Source organism: Tympanuchus pallidicinctus, unplaced genomic scaffold (assembly GCF_026119805.1).
Source record: "Tympanuchus pallidicinctus isolate F22 unplaced genomic scaffold, pur_lepc_1.0 scaffold4, whole genome shotgun sequence".
Classification (NCBI taxonomy): Eukaryota; Metazoa; Chordata; class Aves; order Galliformes; family Phasianidae; genus Tympanuchus; species Tympanuchus pallidicinctus.
The window spans coordinates 46,044,415-46,060,272 of NW_026294758.1; the positions used below are offsets into that span (position 1 = coordinate 46,044,415).

Here is a 15,858-nt window from a genome sequence, read left to right on the forward strand (position 1 = left end):
TCCCTGTAGTACATGTAAAGAACATGTTGGGAAAAGCAGTTTGGGTCTTTCCAGCTTCTGGGAAGGGCAAACCTCTTCGTGGAACTGCTTGTGCCTAGGGACCTGGGTCCATGTGGTGGGTGATGCAGAAAAACAGGGATGTTCAATGTGTGCCACAAGGGAATTTGATGTTGAAGGAGTGCAGTTAGTAATTTCATGTATATGTATAAGTTTGTGTGTGCACGTGTTTCATGTTTGGTAATTATTGTTTGTTTATACATATTAAGCATGATGTAGTGATGTAGAATAAGGGGTGGAATGTCATGGTTTTGTGAGTTTTGGTTTTCGGTATTCCATATCATAACATCATGTGGGGCACTGGGAGTTTAACTGTCAATGCTCAAGTTCCAGGTACCTGTCCAGAAGACAACAAGAACTACATTCCCCAGGGGACTCTGCAGTCACAGAGAGGAGACAGAACTCCTGGCAAGGTCACCTGATGCACTCTTTTTCGTCTGCTCTTCTTGGTTGGCTCTCCTCCCATCTCCCTGCTGCTCAACTGGACTGCACATATCACTTCAGTGTTATGGTGAGGCCTATCACTTTTCAGACATTCTCATTATATTTGCTTAAATAGTTTCAATCCTGATTATATTGTATTATAGTGTGCTATTTTGCATTCTGATACTATATTTAGTAAATCAGTTTGTTTCTCCTCAGATCGTTGCCACATTTTTTAATTATTTTGGAGTCCCCTGTTTCCCTTTTTCCAGGGGCGTGGATTTTGCAAAATCCCTTCCACCCTGCTAGTCACAGAACTGGGCCAAACCAGCCCATAAACCGTTGACACATACTTCACTATTGTTTCAAGAGCTTACTAAAGATCATACAGTATCCATTTTAAAGAAGGGTAAAAAGGGTGACCCAGAAAATTACAGACCTGTCAGTCTCAACTCTGTGCAGATCCTCCTGGAAGCTATCCTATGGCACATGGAAAGGAAGGAGAACGAGCACAGGTTCATCAAGGGCAAGCCCTGTTTGACCAACTTTTTATGATGGCGTCACTGCATCAGTGGAGAAAGGAAGAGCCACTGACGTCAGCTATCTGGACTTCTGTAAGGCCTTTGACACAGTACACCACAACATCCTTTTCTCCACATTGGAAAGATGCAGTTTTTTCAGGGGTGGACTGTTCAATGGATGAAGAAATGACTCCAGGATCAAGCACAAAGAGTGGTGGTCAATGGCTCTATCCAAGTGGAGATCAGTGATGAATGGTGTCTCACAGGGGTCATTTCTGGAACTGATACACTTTAATATCTTTATCAGTGACACAGACAGTGGGGCTGAATGCACCCTCAGAAAGTTTGCAGATGATACCAAGCTATGGGCTGTGGACCAAATGGACATAAGGACCAAAACAGTATTTTATTTAATTCTTTCTTTTTATGTAATACCTCTTGAGCCACTGTATATAGAGACTGTGATCCCTGAAAACCAACACTGGAGTGTTTATTAATATCCTATCAAAATTAACTAACAAGTGTTATGTCATCAGTCCAAAAGTACTGATACGGTAGATTCTTCTTTCCCATTTTGCTTCTGCCTTCTGTGAATTTCCCAGGCTGTTAGACAATCTAATACTTTTACTGTCTTCTCTAATACTGTGAAAGCTGTCCAATCTGCTTGTCAACATGTGCATCTATGAAAGCAGAAAAATACAGAAAACACTCTCCCGATCTTTAGGCATCTCCTGCGAAATAACAGTAGAGTCCCCACACAGATTACTAAAATGGATATTCCATCAACACTGTACAGAGTACAAATGCTAGATAACAACGCATTCAATCTCTCTCAGGAACCAATTTCTGTGGAATTTTAAAATCTTGTAATATGTTTTTAAAAATAGCATTAATTTTGTACAGTTAAAAAAATATATCCTTCTTAGACAAGAAAAGGCAGCTAGTAAAGCAGTACTGGCACTAAAATCAAATCAGTTTCAATACTGATGGTTTACAATACACCTCCAGATTTTTATAAAGGCAATCATAGCCCCACAAGGCTTGATTTTTTTTTAATTTGGAAAAAAAAATAGTCCACCATAATGCCTTGGGACTAAGATAATTTATCACTCTCTGTAACAACACCACAGGTATCTAATCCTCCTTAAAAGTAAGTGATATATTTTCTGTGTTTCTCTTTCTCTTACAGAAATGGAAGTTTGACTCCAGAAGATATGCTTACAGAAGTGATATCCGTCGCCTTTGCAAACTTCATAACCAGTTTGCCTGCTGACTGTACAGCTACCATTGAGGAAACTGTTAAAAGACTGAGCTAATACAGCAGAAACAACATTTTCATTCTGGTACACTTGATAAAAAGAAATTATATGTTTCTCTGTATCTAACACTATTCTATCCATGCTTTTAACAGGTGAAGTACATTTTTAAGCTCAGAAAGCTGTTCAATTAGAATAGTAAGGTCTATCTAGAGGACAATGAGTCTTGATGAGCCCAAACACCGCTGTTCAGCAAATGATGGATAAAGGATAGAGGAACTGGTTTGTATTTCCTTCTTCAATCAAAATAATGGTCTTGGCATTCGTGTGTGTCCAATCTGCAGCAGATTGGCTCTGCTTGTCAAAGACGCCAAGGGACAAGAGTGCTCATGGCTATAATCAGAGTTGCCAATTCTTGCCATTTCTGGAGATCAGCTGCTAGCTTGACAAGAGGACCAAACACACAGCAAAAGCTTTATCTTTGACCTTTCAACATGTTTCTTTCCTAAACAGTCACAAAAAATTTAACCTACTTATAACATTATTGAAATTGCATTATATAACCAGACTTTTTGCATCAGTTCAAGCACATCCGACAGGATGCTGACAGCGAATAAGTAATAAGTGAATGAAGTTTTATTCCATGTCTTAACAGAACAAAAACCACAGCTCTAAAACTAGCCGTTTTCACTGTCCATTTAAATTCTTGTCCAAGCTACTCTTTTCATTCATACTAGCTTTCTCATTTCATGTTTTATTATCTTAGAATGCAAGAAAAGCAGAATTGCTTTGAAATTCTGAATCATACTTAAAAGAAATCCACAATGAATTAAATCTATAGAATATTACAGTTTACAGCAAAGTAAAATTTTAGTCAGTTTGACTCTAAAAACAGTTTCTAATGTTGCATGCCCAAACACTGCTGTTAAGAAATCTCTGGGACCAATCAATCTGCAACAGAAGTCAGTATACTTGCTGCTTCTGCTGAGTCTGCATTTTACTGATTAAGTGAGCAGAAATATAACTGCATTGCATACAGAAAAAGAATATTACCACAGGCTAACATACGCACACTGACGCTAAATCCAAGTTTCACTACAAAAAAAAGAATATTTGTGATGGGACTCAACTCATGCTGTACTGCTTGCTGCACCTATATTTCCAAACTGGAAGCTTGAGCTGTAATTTTTGGTACTAATTCCACACTCCCCCGTATTTGTCATTGTTCAGTATTTGAGGAAGTAATTCCACAATAAATAAATGAATAAATAAAGGAAAGCTGAGCATCAGATACACAAAGGAAAACACTTTCGGGGAAAGAAATAAAAAGATTTTAGAAACAGAACAGCAACAGACCAGGAAGAAACAATCAATCCAATCCTTTCTCTGTAGAAGAAACATTCAGGAAACATATACATGAAGTATAAGCAGTGATAACAAGAAAATGCAAAACTCAATGTCAAAGCAGTTGTGAGTGAAAAATAAACTCTGAAATGTCTGCTATATTAATACAAAATTCAGAAAGTCTCTGCTAAGATTTAAGCATGCTGTTAGATATGATAGCATTCTATCTGCAAAATTATAATTCTGAAATGGCTGACAGTGTCAAAGTATGCAGCCTTCTCCTTATTAACGGTCTCTGATCACCTCTATTTGCAGAAACTTCCTAACAGAAGCCTAGCTTGTGAAAGACTTCAAATATATTAATTTGAATATAAATTATCTGCATTAGAAATGGCTATAAACACACTACCCAACTGAAGTAACGTGATTTGCAAATGAAGTGTAAAGCTCTACTTTCTTTAATTTTCCATGACAGCATCAGCCATTTCTTCTTCTTCCTTTCCTTATTTCATTTTTTTTACGTTTATGAAATGACTGAATCCAGTAAACTCAACTATAAGCCAATATAAACAATCTATCAATACACATATCCTCCCTGTAGAAGAACAGATGAGATAACAGCTATAGTTCCAAGGGACAACAGTACCTTAGCCATTATTGGCATCATTTCCATTCGGAAAGCACCCAGGAAAAGAATTAAACATACACACTGATTAAAATTTCTGGTAATTTCAGAATATGAACAAAGCACTTAAAAAGGGGAACATAATCATTAAAACATTGAAACTGGTATCAGTTCCCTGATATCTGACAAGAAACATCCTTATAATCAGAAAAATCTCTTTTCACTGGCTTTTAACTAGTAACAGATCTCTACCTCACATCAGCATTTGTCAGCAAAGCTAGTGAAGTTTCAGTTTTCCAGCCTCCCTCAGCAGTTCTTCCATCTCTGTCTTGGATGTAAACATTCCATTTACCAAAATCTACTGTCTCTCTTCTGTGTTCTCACAAAGGCATGCTGATAAATTAGATCACAGAGAGAAGCAGACGCAAGAAAATAGTATCAAGCTCTGGTCCCAGCTAGAAAATACCAGTAACTGCTACTGTCCAATATAACTCCTAATTACTTCCTTCAGTCAATAAGCAGACGGATGTTTAATACCTACTTGAAATGGTTCTTTCCTAACAAAAATATACTCTCATCTACCAGGAGCACAATCATTTAGACAGGAAAGACTGGAAGGTATTTAGTGGTTATGACTTCCTGTTTGGAAAACTGCTATTTTCAAATAAAACTAAGATACCAGAAGGCTGAAAAACTACTGAATAGGGCTGCAAAAGAAGAACACAATCCTTGAGATCCGTAAACCAGTGTCATGACATCATCATCTGGCTAGATTGTACCACAGACGATCTAAGCTTAAGAGGGAATTTTACACTATGTTTTAACTATAGCGAATGTTAAATAAGCATCAGCAAGCAAAAGTACTCTAATCTCTAATTAAAAGAGAGCAATTTCACTACAACGTACCACATATTTATATCTTTAATTACTTCACTAGATGAATCTTAATATTAACATCATCTTTTTTGTGTAAATTATCATAATACTTTCTGAAATACTCTCTGCCTAGCCCTGTAGGTATCCAAACATATCCATATATGATACAGATCACATGCCTAAGCTGTCTCTAATTTTCAGATAGATGCTTAACAGCTAATTGAAGTATTATGTCTGCAAAACTGAGGTTCAGATAAAGAAAGAGAGAGCGATTATGGCTTTTTCAAGCTACTGATAAAGAAGAAACAAATCAAATAGTTTTGGCCTGGAACACGGAAGGAGATGTAGCGATGAGTTACAGTTAAAATTACAGCATCCAGCTCAACATTTCCTAAATTGATGCTAACTAGAAGTGTAACATTATTTAGTCAAAAGAAGAAGAATCAATTAATAAGCATGCTGTCTTTCTTAGAACTTAAGAAAGTCCACTTGTAGCTTAAAACATTAAAAAAGAGGAAAAAGGAACTAAAACATAAAACTAATGGGGTATTTGACCTTGTTTTTGTGAAACTAATACACCAGTTTGCTCCAATGGAAATGACTGCAATTCTTAATGAGGCTGCAAGCTGTTTATGAGAGGCTTTTCAGGAAATTTCCTCTTGTACCTAACCCTTGACAACAACTGTTCATTGAAAAATTCGCAATGACATAAATAAGGCCTGACTATGAAGGGAAGCATATTTTTCTCTGCTAAGGCAAGGATTATGAAAGTCCAGTAAAAATCAGATACTTAAGATGAATATCTGATTGCTACTCTACACATTTCGTTTGAAAATTTTCAGGTTATGTAGTTTCATAAAATGAAACTGGACTCGCAAATGTAAATAGATGATTTTTTGGAAACAGTCTTTAAACCCCAGGCTGTGTGGTGCAGCTGACAAACCAGAGAGACAGGATGCCAGCCAGAGGGACCTAGACAGGCTTGAGCTCCTGGCCCAAGTGAACCTCATGACGTTCAACAAATCCAAATACAAGGTCTTGCCACTGGGCCGAGGCAAATCCCACTACCAATACAGGCCATGCATGAAACAACTGAGCGCAGCACTGCCAAAAAGGACTTGGGAGGTACTGGCGGGTAGAAAGCTGGACAGGAGCCAGCAGTGTAGCCCTGCAGCCCACACGGCCAACCAAATTTTGTGCTGCATCGATAGAAGTCAGCAGGGCTAAGGAGGTGATCCTGCTCCTTTACTGTGCGCTGATGAGATCACACCTAGAGATCTGCATCCAGGTGTGGAGTCATCAGCACAGGAGAGACATGGACCTGTTGGAACATGTCCAGAGGAGGGTGACAAAGATGGTCCAAGGGATGGAACGCCTCTTCTACAAGGACAGGTTGAAAGAGCTGGAGCTGTTCAGCCTGGAGAAGAGAAGGCTCTGAAGTGACCTGAGAGTGGTCCTTCAGTATCTAAAGAGGGGCTATAAGGAAGAAGGGGACACTTCAGGAGGGTCTGTTGTGAGGAAAGGGGAAGTGGCTTCAAATTTAAAGACAGGGGATTCAGGTTGGATATAAGGAAAAAGTCTTTTACAGTGAGGGTGGTGAGGCACTGAGCAGGTTGCCCGGAGATGTTGTGGAAGCCCTGTTGCTGGAGACATTCAACTCCAGGCTGGATTGTTTCTTTGAACAACCTGATCTAGCTGTGGATGTCCCTGTTCACTGCAGCGGAGTTGAACTAGATGATCTTTAAAGCTCCACTCCAACTCTAATGATCCCACAATTCCATGATTCTATTGTCAAATTCCTTCATCAAAATGGAAAGCACTGCTGCATATTCTTCACTGTTCAGGGCCCTGTGTTTATCCAGTGTATCAGAATGCATACAGCTTTTTGGCCATCACCCGAGTCAGCCCTGCACAGCACTGTCCTCCCTGTGCGCTGCTTTCTGACAACATAGTGCCAATAGAGCTGTGATTGCTTCAGTGCTGCTGAGCAACGGGCACATGTCTGGGGCCACTGCTGGGAAGAACTGCCAGCTTTAAATGACAGGGAGAGGGTGGACAAGATTTTGGGCCATGCTGGTCCACAAGCAGCCCACAGGCCATGGGTTGGACTTGCTGGTGCTAACTGGAAAGGATTCTGAAGAACAAGTCCAGAAAAAAACTGTAAATCACAGAACTACAACACCGAGGTAATAAAAACAATGTATCTGTTTTCCACTTTGATTGATATCTTTGATGCATAGTTCAATAAACTTCGCAAGTCATATCTGACAGAATGAAGTAACTTTCTTTACTAGCTCTGTCTGGATGTACTTGTGATTACTGGGTAAGGCAGAATTTCTTCTATTTATTTCGGAGAAGGAGATCATTATTGTGGGTAAACACTTTAGTTTTCGTAGCTTGTTCACAAGATTGAGAATCTCTAAAATTAAAGCACTCAAGTAAGGTTCCAAATAAAGAATATCTGACAAATTCTGAGTATTTTTTTTTTTTAACTTTTTGGATCACCACAGTATCTAATCACAGAACACTAAATTTAATGGCTGGAGAATTATTTAGCATTTATTGAGTACAGAAACATGTTCAATATATCAGTGTAGTTTACTGTAATTATTTACGCACGTGCTTCTTTTTGTTAATTCCTACTTCATTATACCCTTTGATATGCCTTAAGGTACCAAATAATACATAATTAAGGTACAATATAATGCATACTAACATCCATACCAGCAATTTATAGTTAAGAAACAAGCAAGCATATACAGAATTATTAACTAATATTAAGCTTCTTCTTTATGCATTTGAGTTAAACAGTGGAAACTAGTCAATATTAAAAATAAGAAAATAAAGACTGTAAGTACCTAAATGCTGAATCAGATCCTCTGTCTTATACATTCACATGCAGGTTACTTACTCTACTTTTAGTTGCTTTCCAAGTCTTCAAAGTGAACAGAAAACTGATGTAATAAAATTTCTAGAGAACTGTTCACCTGGGGAAATGGCGAGGAGACCTTTTGCTGCTTCTAGTTTTCAAAGATTACTTTCAATATATCTAGAAACAGAACTATGTTCTTCCTATGTTCATGATACCCTATCATCCCTCCATTAAGTCATGTTCCTGAGCACCACATCCAAACGGTTTCTGAACACATGCAGGGATGGTGACTCAACCACCTCCCCGAGGAGCCTATTCCAGCGCTTAACAACCATTTCGGTAAAGAAGTTCTTCCTGATATCCAACCTAAACCTTCCCTGGCACAACTTGAGGCCATCTCCTCTTGTCCTGTCACCTGTCATCAGAGAGAAGAAACCAACCCCACTCTCATTGCAATCACCTTTCAGGTATTTGAAAAGAACAATAAGGTCTCCCCTCAGCCTCCTATTCCTCAGACTAAACAGCTCCAGATCCTTCCGTCTCTCCTCATAAGGCACATTCTCCAAGCCCTTCACAAGCCTTATTGCTCTTCTCTGGATCTGCTCCAGGTTGCTCACAAACTCAGCTGCTCTGAGAAACAAGGAAGACTTGACTGGTGAACACAGAATCCTACGTGACTTCTATTAAGAGGATTTGTCAACAATAGATCCAAAGTTTTTAGAAGAACTTGAAGAGTAAAAATAGAGAAGTGTATTCAGAGACCACACTGAATGGTTTTCGTGCAATCACCCTACAATGTTAGTATCTCCCATACAGAAAGAAAATTTTGTTGCTTGTGAAAATGACCATATATGGTCTAAGGACAAAAAAGGACTATTAAAAAATTTACTAAGCAGTACACTCACCTTCATCACTAGTTGCTTGCTGTTTAACCAAAGTCATTGGAGATCTAGCTGGGGGTTTATTTAGTGGATGACGCCAGCTCTTAGATACTTTCTTTCCTTCAGCTTCTGATGACTGAAAGGTAAAAGCACAGCTAATTTAGCACAGAATTCTACAATTAATTTTGATCAACCAGTCTTCTATAAATGTGCACAGATATCAACTTCTAAGTAATATAAGGGTACTCAAAGCACCTTTAAAGTCACAATAAAATGTCCGCAATGCAGAATAAAACTCAAATTAAGAAAAAGCAACCTTTTTCAAAGACAAATTATTTGAAGTTACAATAGCCTTTTCCACACTTATAAGTCCTCCTTTGCGCAGGTAATGTTTGAGAGGAAGAACAGCCCAATAACTGCAGAATCAGAAATACAATGCATGCGTTAACTGTGGCTCTGAAAATGAGGAAAGGATTTGGAGTTGAGACAAAAAAAAAATTAAGCATCCTGACAGGATTTACATGGAAATTCCTTCCTCCCTTATATGACCCTACAGACTTTCAACTTGAAATTAACCATGCTTCAAGAACTAACAGCAAAGTTGCAATCTCTAGAAGTGCATCTTTCCCAACTCCAGATTTGGGTGACAGTGGGAGAAATCACAAAGTAAACCACTTGCTAGTTTGCTCAATAGAGGAAGCACAATCATACTGGCAACAGGTTGAGGATAATCTCACACAAGTCCTATGGGCCACACTGTTTTGCTGCTCAACACTAAGAATGTAACCCAGCAGGTTTCATATCTATGCCTTCATTGCTTTGAGAATTAAATATTACATATCAATTGTATAGTCGATTACAAAGAATGTTTACTATGATTAGCAGAGAAAAAATGACGTTAAAGCAGTGGACAGCTTGATGATCTGGAAGAAGTTACCAGCAAATTATAAAGGAAAAGATCTGCTTTTTTAATTGCATCTATGCAGCATACTTGTAAGTTTTAAGTAAGAACTTACAAGAAAAACACATTAAAGAGTAAGCAATTTTACTGGGGAATATTTGAAATCTCTTATGTTATATGTAACATACAAATGGCTGAAAACATAGAAAGAGATAAATATAATCTCCAATAGAGGATGCTTATTAAAGCTAACAAAGCCAATAAAAAATCATTAGAGCACATTTCCTGACTGTAAAATGCTTGGAGTGATTTTAATTTTACCTCCCAGTTTCCCATTAACACCAGCAATCTGGCAGTAGATCACCGGCTCCATCGTCGCCAAACAGGGAAACTGCCAAACTAATAAAACTATTGTGACCAGCACTACAGCTTTGTATTTTTCATTATGCTTCCTAAAATAAATGCTCTTCACCCTTCCACAGAAGAACAACAGTGCATTAGAACAGAAGAGTTAAATTCAGCTCAAAGGAGCTTTCGAACACTATCTATTCCAACTGCCTGGCCACTTCAGGACTAACTGAAAGCTAAAGCAAAATTAGAACACTGTCCAAATGCCTCCTGAAACACTGACAGGGATGGGCTACTAATCATCCCTAGGAAGCCTGTTCCAGTATCTGATCATCATCATGGTATAGAAATGCTTCCTAATGTGAAATATGAACCTTCTATGGCAGCTTTGTGCCATTCCTGCCCACCGTAAGCTGTGAAGAGCAGAACCCAGCAGCTTCCACTGCTTCCCCTCCTCAGGGAGCTGTATTGACTCTTGGTCTCCTTGACTGGGTAACCCGACTGTACTCAGCCTTTCCTCACTGGACATTAATTCTAGCCCTTCTACTAGATCCTTTGCCTTCTTCTGGATTCTTAGCATAATAATGGGAAAAAAAAAAAAAAAAAACATTTTTTAAAATATAAATGTGTGATAATAAATACAGTATTCATTTCTAATTGTGGATAACACAAAACTGTGAGGAGTGATTGACTCGACAGGCACACAGATAGATCCCGAAAGTCTAGAGAGTTGGGCTGACAAAAATATTATGAAGTTCAGCAAGAAGAAATGCAGTGTCCTGCAAGTGAGAGGGACAGTCTCAAGCACCAGGACATGCTGGGGTTCACCCAGCTGGAAAGGAGCATGGCAGGTCCTCAGGGACACCAAGTTGAGCAATGTGCTCTTGCAGGTATGAAAAATAATGGCATTCTTGGCTGTATCAGATCAAGCATCACTGTAAGGTCAAGAGAACTAACCCTCAGCATTGGTGAGGTCACATCTGGAGTACTGTGTCCAATTCTGGGGTCCCCAGTTCAAGTAAGACAAGGAGAGGGTCCAGTCATCAAAAGGGTTGCAAAGATGAACAACAGACCAGAGCAACTCTACTGTGAGGAGAGGCTGAGAGAGCTGGGACGTCAGGATGGAGAAGAGAAAGATCTTACCAATGTGTATGAATACCTGAAGAGAGTGGGGGATAGACTCTTTTCGGTGGTGCCCATGCCAGGACAAGAAGCAGTGGGCACAAAGTTGAACACAAGAAGTACTGTCTAAACACCAGGAATCACTTCTTTACTATGCAGATGATGGAGCAGCAGCACAGGTTGCCTAGTGACTGTGGAGTCTCCCTCCAAGGAGATTTTCAAATGCCACCTGGCACGGTCCTGGGCACCGTGCTCTGGGTGAACTTGATTGAGCAAGACAGTTAGACTGGTGACCTCCAGAGGTCCCCTCCAACATCTACCATTCTGTGATACATAATAATTTGTATTTCTGGTTCAACACACTGCTGGTCAATTAAAGCTCGCTACCTTGTTAGCACTGGCAGACAGTGATCATAGAACACCTTATGAGTAGGCATTGACAGATCAGATTCACAGACACAAAGTGAAAATCTAAAATCAGAGGGAAAACACATCAACAAGTAAGATCCAAAAAATCCTACCTCTCAATTCTCACTCTTGTCTGAACACTTCAGAAGATGCTGAAATTAACATTTGATTAAAATCATGTATATTCTTAACTGCCTTACTATAGATATCAATTCTCATTAGGAACAGTTTTGGTTATGTATTGAATCAGGAATATATTAATATAGTGATGAAAATTTGCTTCACATACATTGGATGTTTCCATGTCATCATCTTCATTCCTTTTTGCAACTGGCAGTTCACCACGACTCAAGCTACTTCCACTTTCTAGGTCACTGACATCATCCTCTGTAGAGACATTCACCTTTTTAGCTGGGCTTTCTGCCTCAGAATTATGTTCCTGGCACTTCAGGTATGGTATGGATGATTTAGACTTATACTGAGTTTTCAAACTCTCTTCTTTCTTACAGCTATTTGAAGTGGGCACACAGGCCCCTGAATCTTCAAATGCAACGAGAGAGTCACTGGAATCCTCCTTGTCCTCACCAGCTTTTGGTTCCATTCGTAAAGGAACAGGACAGGAAAATGAATCTGAAAGGATGCTTCCTGTGGATCAAAAATACGGCTTCTTAATAAATCTCACATTATATTACTGCATTTCACTTCAAAACAATCTGAATTATTCAAATAAAGAATACAGTTCCCCATTTAGAAATCATACAAAACAAATAATGTAGTAGAAGGACATACATAAAAGTGGAATATAGGTTTGATCACAGAATAAATTAAATGTAAAATTTTGAGTTTGGAGTGTGAAATATAGCTTTAATCTTCTTATGGGCATTTTGTGTTTGAATTGCAACAGTTTTAAGTGATTCAAAATAATCAATATTCATGTAGCTTGTTTACTCTGACAGCTTGCAAGCACTTTTACTGGCTGAAAAAAGCACAATATGGAAGGTTGGTATATTGACCTTTATGATCTGCATTTATGTGTTATGCCAGTTTTACAAATGAAAATAAACAAAGACTAATGGTTTATAATTAGGAAAATATATTCCAAATAGATACCAAGAATATTTTTGAAAGCGACAGCACTAGTCTAAAAATGAAAAGCAATTAGCATAAATTTATAGTTCAGCAATTACTGTAATTTCATATTTCAGTGAAATTTCACCCTTCAGTGCAGAAGGGTGAAATTTGTGTGGATTTACTTTGTTGAAATTCTTTATCTGTGGGTGCTTCCATGGATTTCCATGTTTTCTGGGATGTTTTCAGACAGAACAGGAGGCTGGAGAGGGGACCCAAAAAATATGTTCTCAAAGAACTCTATGCCACACACCGCAGTGTACTTTTCAGCAGCACTTCCAAGGTAATAAAGAAAAAAGACTCTAAAGCCCCTTTTCACTTTTTCTTCACATTGGTTATTTCAGTGTGCTCTTCTGATAAAACGACAGAGCAAATTAGAAAACTGATAAAAGTCCATCCAATAACAAAACAGAATCTATGCAAATGAAGACTACTGCCCCGATAGAGCATAATGCATGTACTAGCCAGAGATAACTCAGGGCAAATCCCTTCACCTGGAGCTACCAGTGTTACATCTAAAATGGTCCTTTCTTTTACAAAGGTGTAGGTACCACTTTTCAACAGCACAAGGAAAAACAGATAGTGCTCCACTTTTCTCTGCTTTTCCTTCCCTTATCAATGAGCACGTGAAGGAAGCTAACTAATCACTATAACTGATCACTAGTTTCTTAGTGTTCATGGAACATTTCAAACCTTTGTTAAAGTTGGGGGAAGTTGTAAAGGAACAGCACGACAAAAAGCTTCCATATTGGATTAATCAAAGTGGCATCTTCATGGGCTCAATCTTGGTGTTTACCACCTCTAACAAAAGTAACACAACTATTAATAATTAAAACCAGGAAAACAGTCCATGTATACCAATTTTTTGTATAAATTTGACATTACAGGACTGCCCTCAAAGGTAAGATTTCAAGATTTGCATTTTGGAACAGGAATGTATATACTTGAGCTACAGTGAAATTCAATATTAAGAGAAAGAACAGATTAAACATATCAGTAGATCTCAGTATGAAATCACTGTAGGGAACAAAGCACCTCTGACTTCACAACAGCTTTATAACTTGCATTATCAGACTGTTAAAGGGAAAGTGACAGTAATCTTGTAGTCTGAAAATAGAGCTTTTTTTGCACAAAGACTACTTTTAACATGCAGTATTCTTGATAAAAATACATGTAATGCATTGCAACTATATATGTTCAACACTGTCTGCATCAGTGTTATGTCATCCCATGTTCTGCTGTACAATTGCTATTACAGGAGTTATACAGGTGATGCTACTCTCAGTTCTGAACAGTAATTTGATCATTCACTTTTACTGAATCAACCCCCTCTGTGTAACTTTCTAAGTACTTATGTTAGTATTCTGTGTAGGACAGTACGATGCTTTAATATCAACTAATCCATGGCATCAGAGAATCTACAACTTACACGTGAAAAATCATCTGTCCTTATCTCACCTGCAACCTTGACATTATCCAATAAATGTTGATCCAGCTGCATTCTGCTACTGCTTTCTTCTTCTCCAGAAGGCACTTCTGTATTCAGCGGACTCACTTTTTCATCTGGTTTTTCATTGACCTTGAAGCCATCAGTAGTTGCTTCAGTCTCTTTGATTTCTGCACCAGTTGCCATAGCAGATTGTCTCTTGTCCCCTGGAGTTTTAAGCTTTTTAGATCGAGATCTGTTGTGCTGGAAGCTGCTATAAGAGATATTGCTGTCAAAGTGGAGTCTGTCTTGGATAAGATAAAATGTCTACCAATATATATGTCCCTTTCACCTGCTTAAAGTGGTAAAACCTGACAATTTTTCATCTTTTTGTGTTGAGATAGTGTTTACAATTTATGGATAGATTAACTATTTGATTTAACCTTCTAATCTTTTTCACCATTCTATGACAGAAGTTATTAAACTGTAAAATGATTTTACATAACTATCACTTAACCAGCACCTAAATTAGTTTTTTGATGAACCATTCTTTTGAACCTGAAAGAGATCAACCATTAAGAAAGTAATGAAAGCAAAACTCTCTCAAATGTGCTAAAACCAGGTGCTACTTCCCATACCAATGCTAGCAAAATACTATATCAAGTAGCCTTATAAAATCAGGACTGCCCATATATCACAGAAGGTTTTATACGCATTTTAATACAAACAAGCATCTGAATGAACAAAAAATTCTGATCATCAAATATTCTGAACGTCTATTATATCAAACAATAAATTTGACAATGACTTTAAAAACCAAATTTGAAATGAAGTCTTCCATACACGCTTTTGCACTCTCAGAAGCTGAAGAGCAAAGTTGGAACAAAAGAGCTGTGAGCCTCTTTCAGAAACAGTTTCGCAGTTTATGCGCTCAGGATAAATGAGAGATTGAAGTCCAGTTTCAAATTCAACTCTGTGATACCAAAAGAGAAGATCTGTATCTGACTGATCGTATATTAGACTGTAAAACTGATGATTTGCATTTGCAATAAATGCCCAACTACAGAAAAAAACCAGGAGATTTTACAATGGTCTTGCATGTGAGACCCTAAACATCTCCAGGAAAAAAAAGAAAAAAAAAAGTTTTGTTAACCTTTTTCCTTTATCTAGTATCCACTAATCTATACCTTCCAACATCCTCTCAAACACTAACAGTAATAATAGTATTTCTATAAAATTGTAATTCCAAGTATCTAAAGTGGACACTCGGACAAATTGTAACATTTGTCAAAGTATGATACAACCAGTATTATAACTGTTTTTATGCAGTTGTGTTGAAGCAAACTATTTCAGCTTCAGATGTTGAAGTTATGTTATTTACGTGCATTCATGAAAATCCTCATACGTGGTATTTCAATTTTCCCTGTGTTGCAACTAACATAATTACCAAAATCAAAATGATTACAAATTTCATTTGACATGTTAGAGTAGAAATGAAGCTGAACAAGTACTTCATTCTCCCTTTGTAAGATGCATTATTAACATGGCTGAACAAAAGCCAATCAAGAATTAAACAACATAGGAATGTGCATGAAATGATATTACGTGTTCCTGTGATAATGCTTTCAATATGATTTTTAAAAAGTCTTTGCTTATAGTTAAAACTGCAT

The 15,858-nt window shown here is 37.9% G+C and overlaps 1 protein-coding gene across 4 annotated transcripts in view; it reads right to left on the reverse strand.

Annotated features, from left to right (window-relative positions):
• KDM4C (lysine demethylase 4C) overlaps positions 1-15,858 on the reverse strand; it is a 299,770-nt gene that overhangs the window by 122,882 nt on the left and 161,030 nt on the right. For 2 of the 4 annotated variants that reach the window (XM_052700470.1, XM_052700474.1), the window contains 3 exons: positions 14,221-14,462; positions 11,924-12,279; positions 8,880-8,991 (listed from right to left, as the gene is read on the reverse strand). In XM_052700470.1, coding sequence (XP_052556430.1) covers positions 8,880-8,991; positions 11,924-12,279; positions 14,221-14,462 — 710 coding nt within the window. The remainder of the gene's footprint in view (positions 1-8,879; positions 8,992-11,923; positions 12,280-14,220; positions 14,463-15,858) is intronic. The other 2 variants (XM_052700472.1, XM_052700471.1) reach the window with 2 other exon arrangements.